The 16,046-nt window shown below is 48.0% G+C and overlaps 1 protein-coding gene across 5 annotated transcripts in view; it reads left to right on the top strand.

The window, feature by feature from the left end:
- Positions 1-15,440, top strand: part of GRM5 (glutamate metabotropic receptor 5) — a 287,732-nt gene extending 272,292 nt beyond the window's left edge. For 3 of the 5 annotated variants that reach the window (XM_077341416.1, XM_077341418.1, XM_077341417.1), the window contains one exon: positions 12,637-15,440. In XM_077341416.1, coding sequence (XP_077197531.1) covers positions 12,637-13,474 — 838 coding nt within the window. In that variant the 3' untranslated portion in view covers positions 13,475-15,440. Of the gene's footprint in view, positions 1-7,061; positions 7,099-12,636 lie in introns of all 5 variants that reach the window. The other 2 variants (XR_013231702.1, XM_077341419.1) reach the window with 2 other exon arrangements.
- Positions 15,441-16,046: the final 606 nt, after the last annotated feature.

The following is a 16,046-nucleotide window of genomic DNA, read 5'->3' as shown; positions in this document are numbered from 1 at the left end:
GGGGAGAGGAAAGGGAAGGAGACTGTAAGCCGCTTTGAAATTCCTTCAGGTAGAGAAAAGCGGCATATAAGAACCAAATCTTCTTCTCCTTCTTCATTACTATCTATCTCAGCCTCTCCTCCCTCACAAGGTGTCTGTTGTGGGAAGAGGAAGGGAAGGCGATCCTAAGCCGCTTTGAGACTCCTTTTGGTAGAGAAAAGGGGTATATAAGAACCAACTCTTCTTCTTCAGTAATATCAGGGCTCTCTCAGCCTCACCCGCCTCACAGGGTGTCTGTTGTGGGGAGAGGAAAGGGAAGGAGACTGTAAGCCGCTTTGAAATTCCTTCAGGTAGAGAAAAGCGGCATATAAGAACCAAATCTTCTTCTCCTTCTTCATTACTATCTATCTCAGCCTCTCCTCCCTCACAAGGTGTCTGTTGTGGGAAGAGGAAGGGAAGGCGATCCTAAGCCGCTTTGAGACTCCTTTTGGTAGAGAAAAGGGGTATATAAGAACCAACTCTTCTTCTTCAGTAATATCAGGGCTCTCTCAGCCTCACCCACCCCACAGGGTGTCGGTTGTGGGGAGAGGAAAGGGAAGGCGACTGTAAGCCACTTTGAGACTCCTTCAGGTAGAGAAAAGCGGCATATAAGAACCAACTCTTCTTCTTCTTCTCCCCCCCCCCCAATTGGGCTCAATCAATGCCATCAATAGCCCATCTTGTCCCAACCTGCTCAGAATTCATCCAGCGCTTCTTGCCGTTCTGTGCAGGATTATCTTCTTCTTGTCGCTAACTTCAACTAGATGAATCTGTTCTCAGAAAAGAAGAAAAAGCCATTCTGGAGAGGATACTTGCAGATATCAATGAATCATGTTTTGTTTTATGCTGCTGACAATTGGCTTTCCCTCACCTCCCCCCCCTCCAGTATAAGCAGGCTTCATCTGGACTCTTTTCTTACTAGTGACAAGCCAGATCCATAGTGCAATAAATATGTCCCTAGCAGAAAGGACAAACAATGGGCCATTAAGGAAGCTATCCTCAGCTAGCTGGCCAGAAACAGAGTTTGGATCAAACAGGGTGAGGATTGACTGCATTATCGCCGAAATCAATACGACTGGCTCCCGAGTGAACACATTAAGGATTTGGATGGCCATTGGCAAATCCTTGACAGAGGATTTTAGGAAGCTTGGTGTAATGGTTCAGAGCGGCTGCCTTTAATCAGAAGAGCCGGGTTTGATTCCCTGCTCCTCCACATGCAGCCAGCTGGGTCACCTTCGGCTAGTCACAGTCCTGTTAGTCCTCACGGAGCGGTTCTATTAGAGCTGTCTCAGCCTCACCTACTTCACAAGGTATCTGTAGTGGGGAGAGGAACAGAAGGCTTGGAGACTCCTTTGGGTTGTGAAAGGCGGAGTATTAAGAACTGACTCCCCTCCTTCTGCTTCTAGTCTTGGAAACAAGGACTGAGAAAAGCAGGAGGGGTTATTGAAGTGAGTGGGGATTTTCACCCAAACAGATGTGATTAGGAAAAGGGGGGGCAGTCACCTGACCTGTGGGCGGAACATTGCAGGGTGGAGATCTGATTCTGACACCCGAAGTGTCACCCTGTCACTTCTGGCCGAAACTGGAAGCGATATCAATATGTTGGTCTTTAGCATTTTCCCACAATTGTTCATGTCTTCATAGACACATGAAGATGCCTTAAGTTGTACCATTGTTCCCTGCAAGGTCAGTGTCTTCTGTGGCTGCCCAGACTCTTAGATGGAGGTCTTTCACATCACCTACCGCATGTTCCTTCTACCCAGAGATGTGGGGGAATCAAATCTGGGACCTTCTGCATGCTAAGCAAATGCTCTACCACTGAGCCACAACTCCTCCCCCCAATATGTTCATGACCCGTACATCTAAACTCTTCTGGGAGATGTCACAGGTCTGTGTTAAAAACACAGAAGGGTCTCGGGTAAACAGGAGTAGAGAAAGACCTTTGTCTCCCCATAAAAGTAGATTATACTCCATATAAAGCAGGGTTCCCTGACCTTTTTGACCCCATTTGAAATCCTGAGTCAGGATGGTGGGCCCAGCCACAAATTGGCTACCTCAGGTGGGCCACAAAATGGCCACCACCGCTTCACTTCCTTCTGTTGAGGGGGCAACTGCTGTCGAAGCAACCTTATAAAAATGGGCACAGCCATTCAAATCTCCAATAGTCCATCAGAACCCTTCCTGGCCCCACCCACTAACTAAAAGCATTCAGCAGGTATGAGCAAAGGTGCTGGCAGATACCATGCTGAGGATCCCTGGGATAAGGCATTTTTCATATAATGTCAAGGCAGAGAGAGAACGATCGGCCCCTGTCAGAGTAGGCTGCAGTTGAATCAATTGATGGAGATGTGAGGCCTTCTCATAGATGCTAGATAGATGAGAGGCACAGAAAGAGAGAGGATGGATGGATGGATGGATGGATGGATGGATGGATGGATGGATGGATGGATGGATGGATGGACAGACGAGCAGATAGATGGACAGACGGACTGATAGAAGGATGGATGGATGGATGGATGGATGGATGGATGGATGGATGGATGGATGGATGGATGGACAGACGAACAGATAGATGGACAGACGGACTGATAGAAGGATGGATGGATGGATGGATGGATGGACAGACGAACAGATAGATGGACAGACGGACTGATAGAAGGATGGATGGATGGATGGATGGATGGATGGATGGATGGAGGGAGGGAGGGAGGGAGGGAGGGACGGACGGAGGGAGGGACGGAGGGACGGATGGACGGACAGATGAAAGCACTATTATTATTAATTTAATTTATATACCACCCTCCCTAGCAGTTCAGGGTGGTATAAAACAGAAATACAGTAACCACAGTGATTCATTAAACATTATTAAAATGAAACATCAGAAGAGAACAGTGAGTCAGTGCAGCCCCTTCAATGGCAGCCTGTGGCCAGTGTTCTCCATGGCAAGTTTCCCAAGACAGGCCGTGTGTGGGGACCGTAGGGGATCTCACAGCTCAGAGTGGCTAGGTTGCTACTAATGGGATCCTGAAAAAGAATTGGTCCAGTAGGACCAGTAGGAACCAGCCTTGGTTGCTACAAGAAGCTGCATTTCCTTCCCCCGCATGGATCATAACACCGAGCCAGAAAAGTGTCCAGGCGCGACCCATTTTCCTACGAAAGTAAAGGAGGAGGCGTTGTGCAAACACACGACACTTTTGTTCGTGACTCTGGTTATTTGCGAGCCGCTCGCCTACCTCTGAGCGGGACTTGGTCATCAGCCATGCGCTAATAGCTTTCCCTTCCATCATATAAAATCAATTATGCAATGCAATATTGGATGAGGCTGTCAAAAAGGTAGGCGTCTTCGTGGGGCCGTTATGATTTAGGCCCGAAATTACTGGCTTAATTAAATGCAACAAATAAGAAACTGATTAATAATTCAAGGGAGAGTGGGCTTTTCCACCCCCCCTCACGCCAATAACCCAAATCCCTAACGAGGGACCGCCCGTGGGATGAGACGTCAGTCAAGCCATTCACCTCAAATTACCCCCCAAGTGGTGGGTTTGGCTCAGATGGAAAATAATGAGAATCATGCAAATGCAAGATCAGCGCCCAAATGGGAAGAGGCAGCTGAGTGAAAACGGATTTTCTCTTCTTCTTTTTTCAGCCCCCGGTCCCTTGGTTACCATTTCCATTAGTGCATTCGGCGATGAAAACGACATAATTCTCCCCAACATACCACGGCACACGCAACAGGTGGAATTGCTGTGACATTCACCTCCTCTTGCTCTCCTAGTTCGGTGTAGGGAGAGCCAATTTGGTGTCGTTGTTAGGAGTGCGGACTTCTAATCTGGCAAGCGGGGTTTGATTCCCTGCTCCCCTACAGGAAGACAGCTGGGTGACCTTGGGCTCTCCACAGCACTGATAAAGCAGTTCTGACTGAGAAGTAATATCAGGGCTGTCTCAGCCACCTCCCTCACTGGGGGTCTGTTGTGGGGAGAGGGAAGGGAAGGCAACTGGAAGCCGCTTTGAGACTCCTTTGGGTAGAGAAAAGCAGCATATAAGAACCAACTCTTCTTCTTCTTCTTCTTCTTCTTCAGTAATATCAGGGCTCTCTCAGCCTCTCCTCCCTCACTGGGGGTCTGTTGTGGGGAGAGGGAAGGGAAGGCAACTGGAAGCCGCTTTGAGACTCCTTTGGGTAGAGAAAAGCAGCATATAAGAACCAACTCTTCTTCTTCTTCTTCTTCTTCTTCTTCTTCTTCAGTAATATCAGGGCTCTCTCAGCCTCACCTCCCTCACTGGGGGTCTGTTGTGGGGAGAGGGAAGGGAAGGCAACTGGAAGCCGCTTTGAGACTCCTTTGGGTAGAGAAAAGCGGCATATAAGAACCAACTCTTCTTCTTCTTCTTCTTCTTCTTCTTCTTCTTCTTCAGTAATATCAGGGCTCTCTCAGCCTCTCCTCCCTCACTGGGTGTCTGTTGTGGGGAGAGGGAAGGGAAGGCAACTGGAAGCCGCTTTGAGACTCCTTCGGGTAGAGAAAAGCGGCATATAAGAACCCTCTTCTTCTTCTTCTTCTTCTTCTTCTTCTTCTTCTTCTTCTTCTTCTTCTTCTTCTTCAGTAATATCAGGGCTCTCTCAGCCTCTCCTCCCTCACTGGGGGTCTGTTGTGGGGAGAGGGAAGGGAAGGCAACTGGAAGCCGCTTTGAGACTCCTTTGGGTAGAGAAAAGCAGCATATAAGAACCAACTCTTCTTCTTCTTCTTCTTCTTCTTCTTCTTCAGTAATATCAGGGCTCTCTCAGCCTCACCTCCCTCACTGGGGGTCTGTTGTGGGGAGAGGGAAGGGAAGGCAACTGGAAGCCGCTTTGAGACTCCTTTGGGTAGAGAAAAGCGGCATATAAGAACCAACTCTTCTTCTTCTTCTTCTTCTTCTTCTTCTTCTTCTTCTTCTTCTTCTTCTTCTTCTTCTTCTTCAGTAATATCAGGGCTCTCTCAGCCTCTCCTCCCTCACTGGGTGTCTGTTGTGGGGAGAGGGAAGGGAAGGTGATTGTAAGCCGCTTTGAGACTCCTTCGGGTAGAGAAAAGCAGCATCTAAGAACCAACTCTTCTTCTTCTTCAGTAATATCAGGGCTCTCTCAGCCTCTCCTCCCTCACTGGGTGTCTGTTGTGGGGAGAGGGAAGGGAAGGCAACTGGAAGCCGCTTTGAGACTCCTTCGGGTAGAGAAAAGCGGCATATAAGAACCAGCTCTTCTTCTTCTTCTTCCCCTGTGCAAGAAAACAGAAAGTGGAGAGGGCCGGATGCTAGAACTAAGGTGACGTTCACCAGAAAGTGGGACAAGCTGTCCCCTGTGGAAGCAACTGCTAGTGGGGGACGGGCATATGGGAACAGCATCCCCCCTGTATGTCGGCCGTAGCTAAAGCTTGGAAGAGCAGCTTCCAGGGAATGCCAGGGCCGTGGCACAGGGGCCAGCAATGGCAAACCGCCTCTGAACGTCTCTTGCTTGGCTTCTAGATAATCTTAGGCTCTGTCAGCTAGATAACAAATGCTGTACAGTTAATGCATAAATACGTTATCTCCGTGTCACTAGCAGCTGAAGCCTCAGGGCAGAAGGGTGGATTTAATGAGGCTCTTGCTAACCCTTTTTCCTTCGACAGCTGAACTAAAATCCGGGCTAGTATGTTGTAATCCGTCTCAAGGGAGAGGAGGTGTAGAAATTGAATGATACTGATAGTGATAATGATGATAATAATGATTATTATTCTTATTAATAATCTGTGTCCAGCTAGAGGTACCTTTTGAAACAGTTGAGCCCAGGTTCATGTAGGATAAGCCTTACTATGGCTGTAATGACAAATGTAGAAAAGATGTGCATCAAAACAAATACGAATGTTTGGTCATTGAGGAGATCAGGGCTGAATCTGCACGGAGCTTTTTTTCCTGCTTTCGATCCTGCTGAATTCAGATCGATTTGAACCCGAATCTTTGTGCTTCCCTCTCTCCCCCGACTTGAAAAAAAACCCATCTGCACAAGGCTGCAAGCGGGCAGGCGAGTGAGCAGGGGGACGGGGAGCATTTGGGGGGAGCTGAGGTGAGCAGAATGAGGCAAATCTCTGCTGTGAGAAGTGTGGATTCTGGAGCACAGTCACCTTAAACCTTTAAGAAAATAAATCTTGCAACTAGGAACTAGAAATTCTTTGAACTGGCACCCAGCCAATCAGGGACAGACTGCCTTGTTACAGCACTGGAGCCACAAGGCAGCAACAAGTTATTTCAAGGAAAGCAGACAACTGCACGCTTAGACATGCCGATTTTTCAAATATCAAGGGTTATATCCACTCCAAGATAGGGTCACTCCAGATCATGCATGCTTGTTGGAGATGAAAAATTTTAATCACCCAAAATCAAAATGGAAATGGTATTCAGTGTAGACAGAAGGGATTGAATCGACCTGGGATTGGAATAAAAGCTCCATGGAGATTCAGGCAAGGATTCCACCTTTCTGTTTTTTTAAAAAAGCATCCCATGTTAATAGCAGTCAGTAAACCACAACAAAGTGTTGATAATACGTGGTTGGAGCCAAAGATAACATCTCTCTACCTACTGATTTATGGCCCCACCCACTCCTCTGTTTACTTTTCTGCCCATCTATTTATGTATTGATCCACTCCCAAATCATCCGGAACTTCTGGGGGAATTTTAGCAGCTATAACAGACATTTTAGAGAAGTACTGTTGCTGTTTTAAACCTGTCACTGTTTATTTAAATTAATTTTAAATTCAATTTCACCTGTTGCAATTGTGTAGCTTATATTTTCTGTACACCGGCCTGAGCCAGCTTTCCAAAAGGGTGGTCTAACAATCCAGTAAACTAAACTAAACCCAGCACTCACTACACTACACTACAATAGCCCCAGCACTCACTACACTACAGTCTCAGATCAGCAATAAAAAAGATTTCAGTACAAGATCGGAAACAAAAAATCTTTCTAATATGTTTTAATTCACCGTTGCATCCAGGAGTTCAGAATAACGTTGATTGTAGTCGCCTCTGCCATTTTATCTTCACAGTGACTCAGGGAGCAGGCCAATCAGAGGACATTACCCGGTGAGCTTCCTTCCTTCCTTTCAAACATTTATACACTGGCTTTCTGCCAAATATATGTACCCAAATAGGACTGCCAAGAGCCTGGAGGGAAAAAAGGTCCTATCCCTTTAATAAAGGCTTGATCCTGAGAAATCGGCAGCCACCATGTTGCCTCTCAGTTAACTCTTCTACATGGCTACTAGCCATGGGGATAGAGGGGAGCCTCCACAATTAGAGGCATAAAAACACTGAATCCCAGAGCAGGAGGCAACAACAGAGGAAGGTCTCGGTCTCTATGCCCTGTTGTTGGCCCTCCAGAGGAACTGGTTGGCCACTGTGTGAGACAGGATGCTGCACTAGATGGACCACTGGTCTGATCCAGCTGGGCTCTGCTGATTTATTATGAAGGCCTCAGCCTCTGTGTTCTTTTGTTGGCCCTTCAGAGGAACTGGCTGGCCACTGTGTGAGACAGGATGCTGGATTGGATGGACCACTGGTCTGATCCATCAGGGCTCTTCTTAAGTTATTTCAAAGGCCGCAGCCTCTATGCCCTGTTGTTGGACCTCCAGAGGAACTGGCTGGCCACTGTGTGAGACAGGATGCTGGATTGGATGGACCACTGGTCTGATCCATCAGGGCTCTTCTTAAGTTATTTCAAAGGCCGCAGCCTCTATGCCCTGTTGTTGGACCTCCAGAGGAACTGGCTGGCCACTGTTTGAGACAGGATGCTGGACTTGGTGAACCACTAGTCTGATCCAGCTGGACTCCATGTTCCTCTAGGTGTCAGGCTACAAAAGCACACCCTGCACCAAAGGTCCTGCAGAGTAAATTGATCGTAACAGTTTGTTAAGCAGCCCAGAACCAACATAGTCCCATCCTGAGTGCCTGATAGCCATTTCCAAAAAACATTGCAGAAATTTCAGTTTGCGGCTTGCGCATTTCTTGATGCAAAGTCTATAAGCCCTTTCACTTCTTCTTTTATCTGAGAAACTCAGCAATGCCAATACAGACATATCTGGGGCAATACTGAGCTATGTAGATTTTACTAGAGGTTGGGAGCTGGGGCAAATGCTTTCCTTATCTTTTTCCCAACAAAAGGTTAAGAGGGCTTTATCCGTCTGGCAGCTGTGATGACAGAACAAAGCCTTTCACCTTGAACAAACCTTTTCAAAGGCATAGAGATCAGGTAGATACATGGAAGGCGGGTCTATCAGAGGCTACTAGTCATGGTGACTCAGTAGAACCTCCACATTCAGAGGCAGCGATCCTTTGAATCCCTGAGCCAGGGGACATCATCAGGGAGAGGCATCATCAGCCTCTGTGCTCTGTTGTTGGTCCTCTAGAGGAAGAAGAAGGTTTGGTTCTTATATGCCACTTTTCTCTACCTGAAGGAGGCTCAAAGCGGTTTACCATCGCCTTCCCTTTCCTCTCCCCACAACAGACACCCTGTGGGGTGGGTGAGGCTGAGAGAGCCCTGATATCACTGCTCGGTCAGAACAGCTTTATCAGTGCTATGGTGAGCCCAAGGTAACCCAGCTGGCTGCATGTGGGGGAGTGCAGAATCGAACCTGGCACGCCAGATTAGAAGTCCGCACTCCTAACCATTACACCAAACTAGGAGCTAGTTGGCCATTGTGTGAGACAGGATGCAGGATAGATGGACCCCTGGTCTGATCCAGGAGGGCACTTCTGATGTCCTTGTGAAGGCCTCAGCCTCTATGCTCTATTGTTGGCTGTCCAGAGGAGCTGATTGGCTACTGGGTGAGACAGGATGCTGGACTAGATGGACCACTGGTCTGATCCAAGAGGACTCTTCTTACATTCTTATGAAGACCTCAGTCTCCATTTCCTGTTGTTGGCCGTCCAGAGGAACTGGTTGGCCACTGTGTGAGGCAGGAAGTTGGACTAGAGTGTCAGTTCTTCTGATCCAACAGGGCTCTACTTACATTCTTATGAAGGCCTCAGCCTCCATGACTTGCTTTGGCTGCCCAGAGTACCCCGTTGGCCACTGTGTGAGACAGGATGTTGTCTTAGAAAACCCAAGATCTACACCTAGTCTGTGCTTTGCCAGTACATACTAGTGATGTTCTGCAAGCCCAGAATGCTTAGCAGTTGAGGCTTGAGGCCACATTATATAGGTCTCCAGGCAACGGCTGACCTGGCCTTGGGCTCTCCTTATTTGGGCAGGCTGAATCGCCCCTTCCAAAGTGGCCAATAATAGGCCTGGGGGGATGGGAAGAGAAGGGCCCCCGGCCATTTCAACCTTTGCCAAGCCAAGGCTCCTCTCACTTCCAGGGGGCGTGGCAAGAAGGCGTGGCCAGCTGACATCACTTCCTGGTACCCCAAAGCCGAAATATATATTTCTGCGGCGCCTCCAGGGTCAAACGGTTGGAGAGGGCCGGCTCATTTTGACACCATGAGTGCAACGTGCTGTTTGCAATAGATTTCATTAGCCGGTATCCCCGTCTGCGCCTCTGACAGCGCCGATCCAGCCGTCTCTACTGAAACGCTGCTTGACGAGTTATTTTGTTATGAAGGCCGTTCAGCACCACCTGGTGACAATAGCGCTTCTTTCCCAGGCTCTGTAAGCCTGGCAGAATAAGGCCATGAAAGAAGATGAGCTCTTGAACGAAGTCGTATCTCAGCAAAGCTGGGGAGACTTGCTCATCCTAATAATTTATCCCTTTTTTCAGTAGGAACTAAACAAAAATATGAGCTAGGTGATACTGTGCAGAGAACAGATTGCCAAGACTCAGGCAGGCTTGCGGGTTAAGGCATGCTGATTTGTCAGATTTCTGGTTCCCCGGAGTTCGGGGGGGGGGGACATTGTTTTGAAGTTGGCAGGGCTCCAATTTGGATTGGGGCCATAGCATGGAGGGGAAGGACCCCTGCTTCTCCCCCTAAAATTATCCCAAGTTGAAACAGTTTGGGGAGGGGGAGTTATTTGCCCTGTTTTGGATCTGCATGGGGTGCCCAGATCTAATTAGTTTTAAAAATATCATGTTGTTTGGCCCTAAGGGCACAACCCTCTCGCTCATCCACTGTAACCTGCCACCCCCTTGAACCTTCACAGAATCAGCCACTTCTGTCAGATGGCTAGCCAGCCTCTGCTTAAAAATCTCCAAAGTTGGAGAACCCACCACCTCCCGAGGAAGCCTGTTCCACTGAGGAACCGCTCTGACTGTCAGGAACGTCTTCCGGATGTTTAGATGGAATTTCTTTTGAATTAATTTCATCCCCTTGGTCCTGTTCCGTCTCTCTGGGTGACACTGCTGCGTCCACTTGGTCGGGCTCCTCATCCATCTCCAGGGTAGCTCTGCCATCCACCATCGTGACTGACTCTTTTCCCCTGCCAGGAAGCTCACGGAGATCTCAGAATTTATTAGTTTGTTTGTTTGTTTATTGGATTTGTATACCACCCTCCCAAGCAACTCAAGGCGGTGAACATCATAATGCTTATACAACAAATAACATATACAGTACAAATAGAATCACTATATTAAAAATTCAAAATTGTCATCAATTACCAGTAACTAAAGCAGGGGTAGTCAAACTGCGGCCCTCCAGATGTCCATGGACTACAATTCCCAGGAGCCCCCTGCCAGCAAATGCTGGCAGGGGGCTCCTGGGAATTGTAGTCCATGGACATCTGGAGGGCCGCAGTTTGACTACCCCTGAACTAAAGCATGCAAACCATAATTGACAGTTGTCTAGTTCTCAAATTCAGGCTTGCCCGCCCCCTAGGTGTTCCCATGGGGCATTCTGGTGGAACCTCGCGGGGGGAGGACTCTGGGCTGCAGCTGATACCTGCACCCCGCCAGCAGATTGCACGACATGATGTAGAACGTGAAACAGAGCCTTAATCCAGAAACTCTGGCCCTTGCTCTTTTGCAAGGTCTAACTAGCATAAAAGAAGAGACTGTTCTGTCAGTCATCTTGCATGGACTTTATTTCAAGTTTGAAACATAGAGCCAATACAGGTTCATGTTTTTATTGCTCTCTGCACCGTGTTTTCCAGAACTTCTTGCTATTGTTCCATTCCACAGAGCCACGTGGCCAAAAGCCCAGTTTGTGGTTGGGGCTGCCCCTTGGGTATGGAATGACCCCGTTATCTAGCAGGTGGCTTGTGATTAGACCAGGGGTAGTCAAACTGCGGCCCTCCAGATGTCCATGAACTATAATTCCCAGAATTATAATTCCCAGCGAATGCTGGCAGGGGCTTCTGGGAATTGTAGTCCATGGACATCTGGAGGGCCGCAGTTTGACTACCCCTGGATTAGACAATGAGCTCTCAACAAGGCCAGGCTTTTAATCATCCTGGGCGATGGACAGTATTTGCGATTCCCCACCCCTCTTTGTTAAGTCCAGCCAGAAGTGGCATGAAACGGTCATGTAGAGTGAGAGCATTTAAAGAGAGAAGGGAACGAGTGTAACCATCACTCTTCTTGTGCAGGTGGGCCCCGGTGACATCTACTGATGTCAGCGTCTATCTGAATTTCTGTGAAAGGCCAGGTAACCCCTGAGAACCTCTTGCAGAACCCCGGGGTTCCTGAGAACCCCATTTGGGAATCCCTGGATGGACCCGTATTTTTGAGGCTGAAGTTCAGTTCTTCACTCTGTCATGGATGTTCGCTGAGTGACCTTGGGCCATTTGCTCTTTCTTAGCCTAATCTCCCTCATGGGACTATGGTCATGAGGATAGAGGGAGGGAGGGAGAATAATGATGTAAGCTGCTTTTGATCCCCATTGAGGGGGGAAAGCAGGGTATAAATCCATGACCATAACTAACGAGGGGGAAAGCAAGCAAACTGAGCCTTCGTGTGGAGAGGTGGAATAGGTGGATATACCTGCTCCAGAATGAGAAGCAAGGGGACCAGCTTGTTGTGTGGTCTTGGACTAATAGTTCTCTCTCAACCTGACTGTCCCATGTGTCAAATGGATATGACAATCCCTGGTCTCAGAGGCTGTGGGTTGTCTGAAAAGCCTGTGACAACCTTCCAGCAGTGTAGAAAGAAACCCATTCTTTAGTCACTTGGTTTAAGTGTGGGAAGCTGGTTCCTTTAGGCACCATGATTGTTCGATTGAAGATAAAATAAGAGTCCAGTAGCAGCTTGAAGACCAACAAAGATTTATTCAAGGCATGAGCTTTTGAGTGCAAGCACTCTTCATCAGACTGACGAAGAGTGCTTGCACTCGAAAGCTCACGCCTTGAATAAATCTTTGTTGGTCTTCAAGCGGCTACCGGACTCTGATTTTATCGTGCTGCTTCAGACCAACACGGCTACTCATCTGAATCTATCCTTATATTTGATTCAAGGCCAGTCGATGTTCCCAGCCACCTTTGCTTACACCGGGAGTCTGTTTAATGCTCGTTTCTTTCATTAACAGTTTGCAAATTGCACAACGTCAGCTTGGCAAGAATGACCCCCCCCCCAGGGCTTCGATGCTCTTTCATTCTCCGCTGTAATAAGCCTTTCCGTCTACCGGCCCTAAAATTCTGCCTCTCTCTCTCTCTCTCTCTCTCTCTCTCTGTGTGTCTCTCTCTCTCCCTTTTGGCAGCTCCAATGGAAAATCCGTCACATGGGCCCAGAACGAGAAGACCACGAGCCGGGGGGCCCACTTGTGGCAGAGGCTTTCGATCCACATCAACAAAAAGGAGAACCCCAACCAGACGGCGGTGATCAAGCCCTTCTCGAAAAGCACAGACGGCAGCCGTCACGCCGGCTCCGCCCCCACCCTTCTGGAGTCTGGTGCCAAAACGCTTTACGACGTCTCCGAAGTGGAGGAGCACTACCCCGCGCAGTACCGAGCCCAGACCCCCTCCCCCATCAGCACGGTCAGCCACAGGACTGCCTCTCTTAGCCGGACGGAGGACGACGTCCCGACGTTCCAGACGGAGCCAGCCCAGCGCAGCAGCTGTTCCCAGGGCTCCCTGATGGAGCAGATAAGCAGCGTGGTGACCCGCTTTACCGCCAACATCAGCGAGCTCAACTCCATGATGCTTTCCACCACCACGCCAGGAACGATGGTGGCCACCCCTCTGTGCTCTTCCTACTTGATCCCGAGAGAGATCCAGCTTCCGACCACCATGACGACCTTTGCAGAGATTCAGCCCCTCCCGGCCATCGAGGTGAACGGAGCGTCGCAGTCGGGCAGGAAGCCATCTTGCGGGAGCGTCAAAGAAGGGCCTTCTGCCGAAGCGCCACCGGTGGTCACCAAGCCGGAGCTGGAAGAATTGGTGGCTTTGACCCCGCCTTCCCCTTTCAGGGACTCGGTCGATTCCGGTAGCGGTTCGCCCAGTTCGCCGGTGTCCGAATCGGCCCTTTGTATCCCTTCGTCGCCCAAATATGACTCCCTTATTATACGAGATTATACTCAAAGTTCTTCTTCGTTGTGAATGTAGTTCGAGCTCAGCCTTGGATCTTTACAAATCAACAGGGAGGGGAGGCCAGGCCTCCGAGATCTCCAGCGTTTACAGACACCGCGAGAGTAAATGGGTCCTCTTGAACATCACGGAAAGGGGGACATTCAAGGGATAGGTGAATTTAAAGACACACACACACAGAATAAAACTTTTAGCAGATTTTTGTGGCCTTAAAAACATGGGCTTATAAAGGAAAAAAAAAACAATAACACTGCATCTATTTCCGAGGGCTTACAAGGAGTCTTTTTATTCACTTACATACCAAGTGCTTTGCGTTAGTATAACAAGGAACTGCCGATACGTACAAGAGGAGAACAGAGGAAGTTCATTCTAGGCAACTGACCATTACTTGTTTACTTTGATTCCTTAACCCGGAAGTGAAACTTGATCTTTCATCAAGATATAGAAGACCAAACATTGAATGTACATTTTCTAACAGACTCCAGACTTGGGACCAAATTATCCAGCGCTTTTTGTTTCGGTTGAAGGTGTATGTTTGTTTGTTTTTTTAAGAAAACGAAGATCTCAACCAATATTAATCTATTCTGTCATTAACTAATCTTTTTTTTTTTTTTTTTTTTGGCTACAGCGTACGACGTACACGGCGGCACGCCGCTTTATCGATAGACATAGGTCGGTGCACTGCGGCCACAGACTGCAGTCATAGAGGGCTTTCCAAGTGACTTCTGGTCTAGCAGAAGGGAACAAAACAAAATACAAAAATAATAATAATAATAACTCTCTTCAGTTAAGTATCGAAACTTTTACTTTCGTAACATTGGATTCGCCTCCAGAGCGACAAAGGAGGATTTCCTGACTCTTTCACCGTGTTGCCAACCAATAATGGAGTAGCAAAAAAAAATACATAAGAAAAAAAAAATATTTTCTGGAATACTGTTTTGTAATTCCCTGATCAGGGCAAATGTTAAGGTGAATCATCCGTTTCTAGCGGCGTTGTGGAGCCTGAGCGTAGCTATCTTCCTGAGCGAGATTCACACATTTGTACGGACGTTCTTAACTTAGAATTGCCAGCTCCAAATTTTTAAATCTTTTAAGGGGAAAAAGATGTCCGAAATATTTGACTCAGAGCAGTTGCTTGCCAGCCATGAATCTAGCTTTCCTAGAGAGAGAGAGAGATGCTGTGATCAAGGAAGGACAGAGTTTCTTCCATGCCCCTTCCTGTGGATCGTTTGATCAGGAGACAGCCAACTGCCTATTTTTGCCCATCAGAGTAACTGCAATATAAGAGGCTGTGTGCCTAGGCTATTGAGTAAACTCTCTAGGATTCATGGTTGGGTGAAGGGGGGCTCCGTATGGCCAAGGTTTTGTACAAGAGGCTCCTTTTTTTCAGGCAGGTAAGGCATGATACAAACCCACAGTCTGGCTTTGCTTCCTCTCCTTTTCGGTCCTGTGGTTGAACCGTGTCGAGGAATGAATGCTGATGGGAAACTCGTATGGGAGACTGCTTCTCACGATACAGGGAACATATGGACTTTGCTGGAAACGGCTTCTGCATTGTGACCACTTTGCACAATGAGACATTTCGTGCATAGCAGCTTGCTTTGTAAATGAGAGTGGGGGGGCTCCGTTCCAAGGTAGGCTCAGCGGCTCAGTAACAAAAACTTGCTAAGAGAACTCCCTTCCCCACAATCTCAGATGAGACATCTGTCCCGTCCTCAAGTGAGGCAGCCCATTCTTTCCTTCTGCAGCTCTAAGCCTGAGGATTTTCATATCACCGGATGTTATTCGTCATTCAGTTCTGAGTAAAGCAAATTTCCTTCCATTTAAGAGCCCCCTCTGAAGCGGTACGGTCATTTCAAACAGTGCCACACACACACACACAAACATATACCTCCCCCCCTGGAAATCTTCCTCAAAAGGCTTTTTAAAAAAATGTTCTAAATGGTGGCGCTATAGTGTTAAACCGATATAGCATTTCAGAGCTATAGCAGCACCACTGAGATGCCTTGGCACCATTGACTCCATGGTCAATGGAGTCAAAGTATCTCAGTGGTGCCACTGTAGTGCCAAAGTGCTGCATTGGTTTAATGCTACAGCAGCGGCATCCAGAGCATTAAAAACAACCTCTGAGGAAGCCCACACAGTGAACAAGATCGGGAGGGGAAAGCAGCATTTCAGGAAGCGCTATGGACATTTTAAACAGCACACCACAGAGATTCAGACAGGGTAGAAAATGGAGGAACGCTGTCGTCCTCGAAAGCAGCTCAGCCACAGTTTGCTAGCCTGACGCAACCAATCTCTGAAATGGAATCAAAAGGCAGTTTGAAAATGGTCCCTTTGTTGGATGGAGGAATGTGAGTGGGATGTAGCAGCAAGCTCAACTCCAGGCCTATGCCCGTTCATGCACAAGTAGGACTAGGAACAGCTCTCTTCATTCCGCACATGTTGGACAATGGACTTTAGAAGTAGATTTTCCTGTTTTGCACAACAAAATCCAGGGCTTAGTTTGCGGACGTTTGATAATTCACTTTCAGTGTGCTTTTGCACCTGGATTTTCCTGTGCAAAACAGGAAACTCTACTTCT

Source organism: Paroedura picta, chromosome 6 (assembly GCF_049243985.1).
Source record: "Paroedura picta isolate Pp20150507F chromosome 6, Ppicta_v3.0, whole genome shotgun sequence".
Taxonomy (NCBI): Eukaryota; Metazoa; Chordata; class Lepidosauria; order Squamata; family Gekkonidae; genus Paroedura; species Paroedura picta.
Note: the sequence above shows the minus strand (reverse complement) of the source record. Positions and strands in the feature narration are given on the sequence as shown.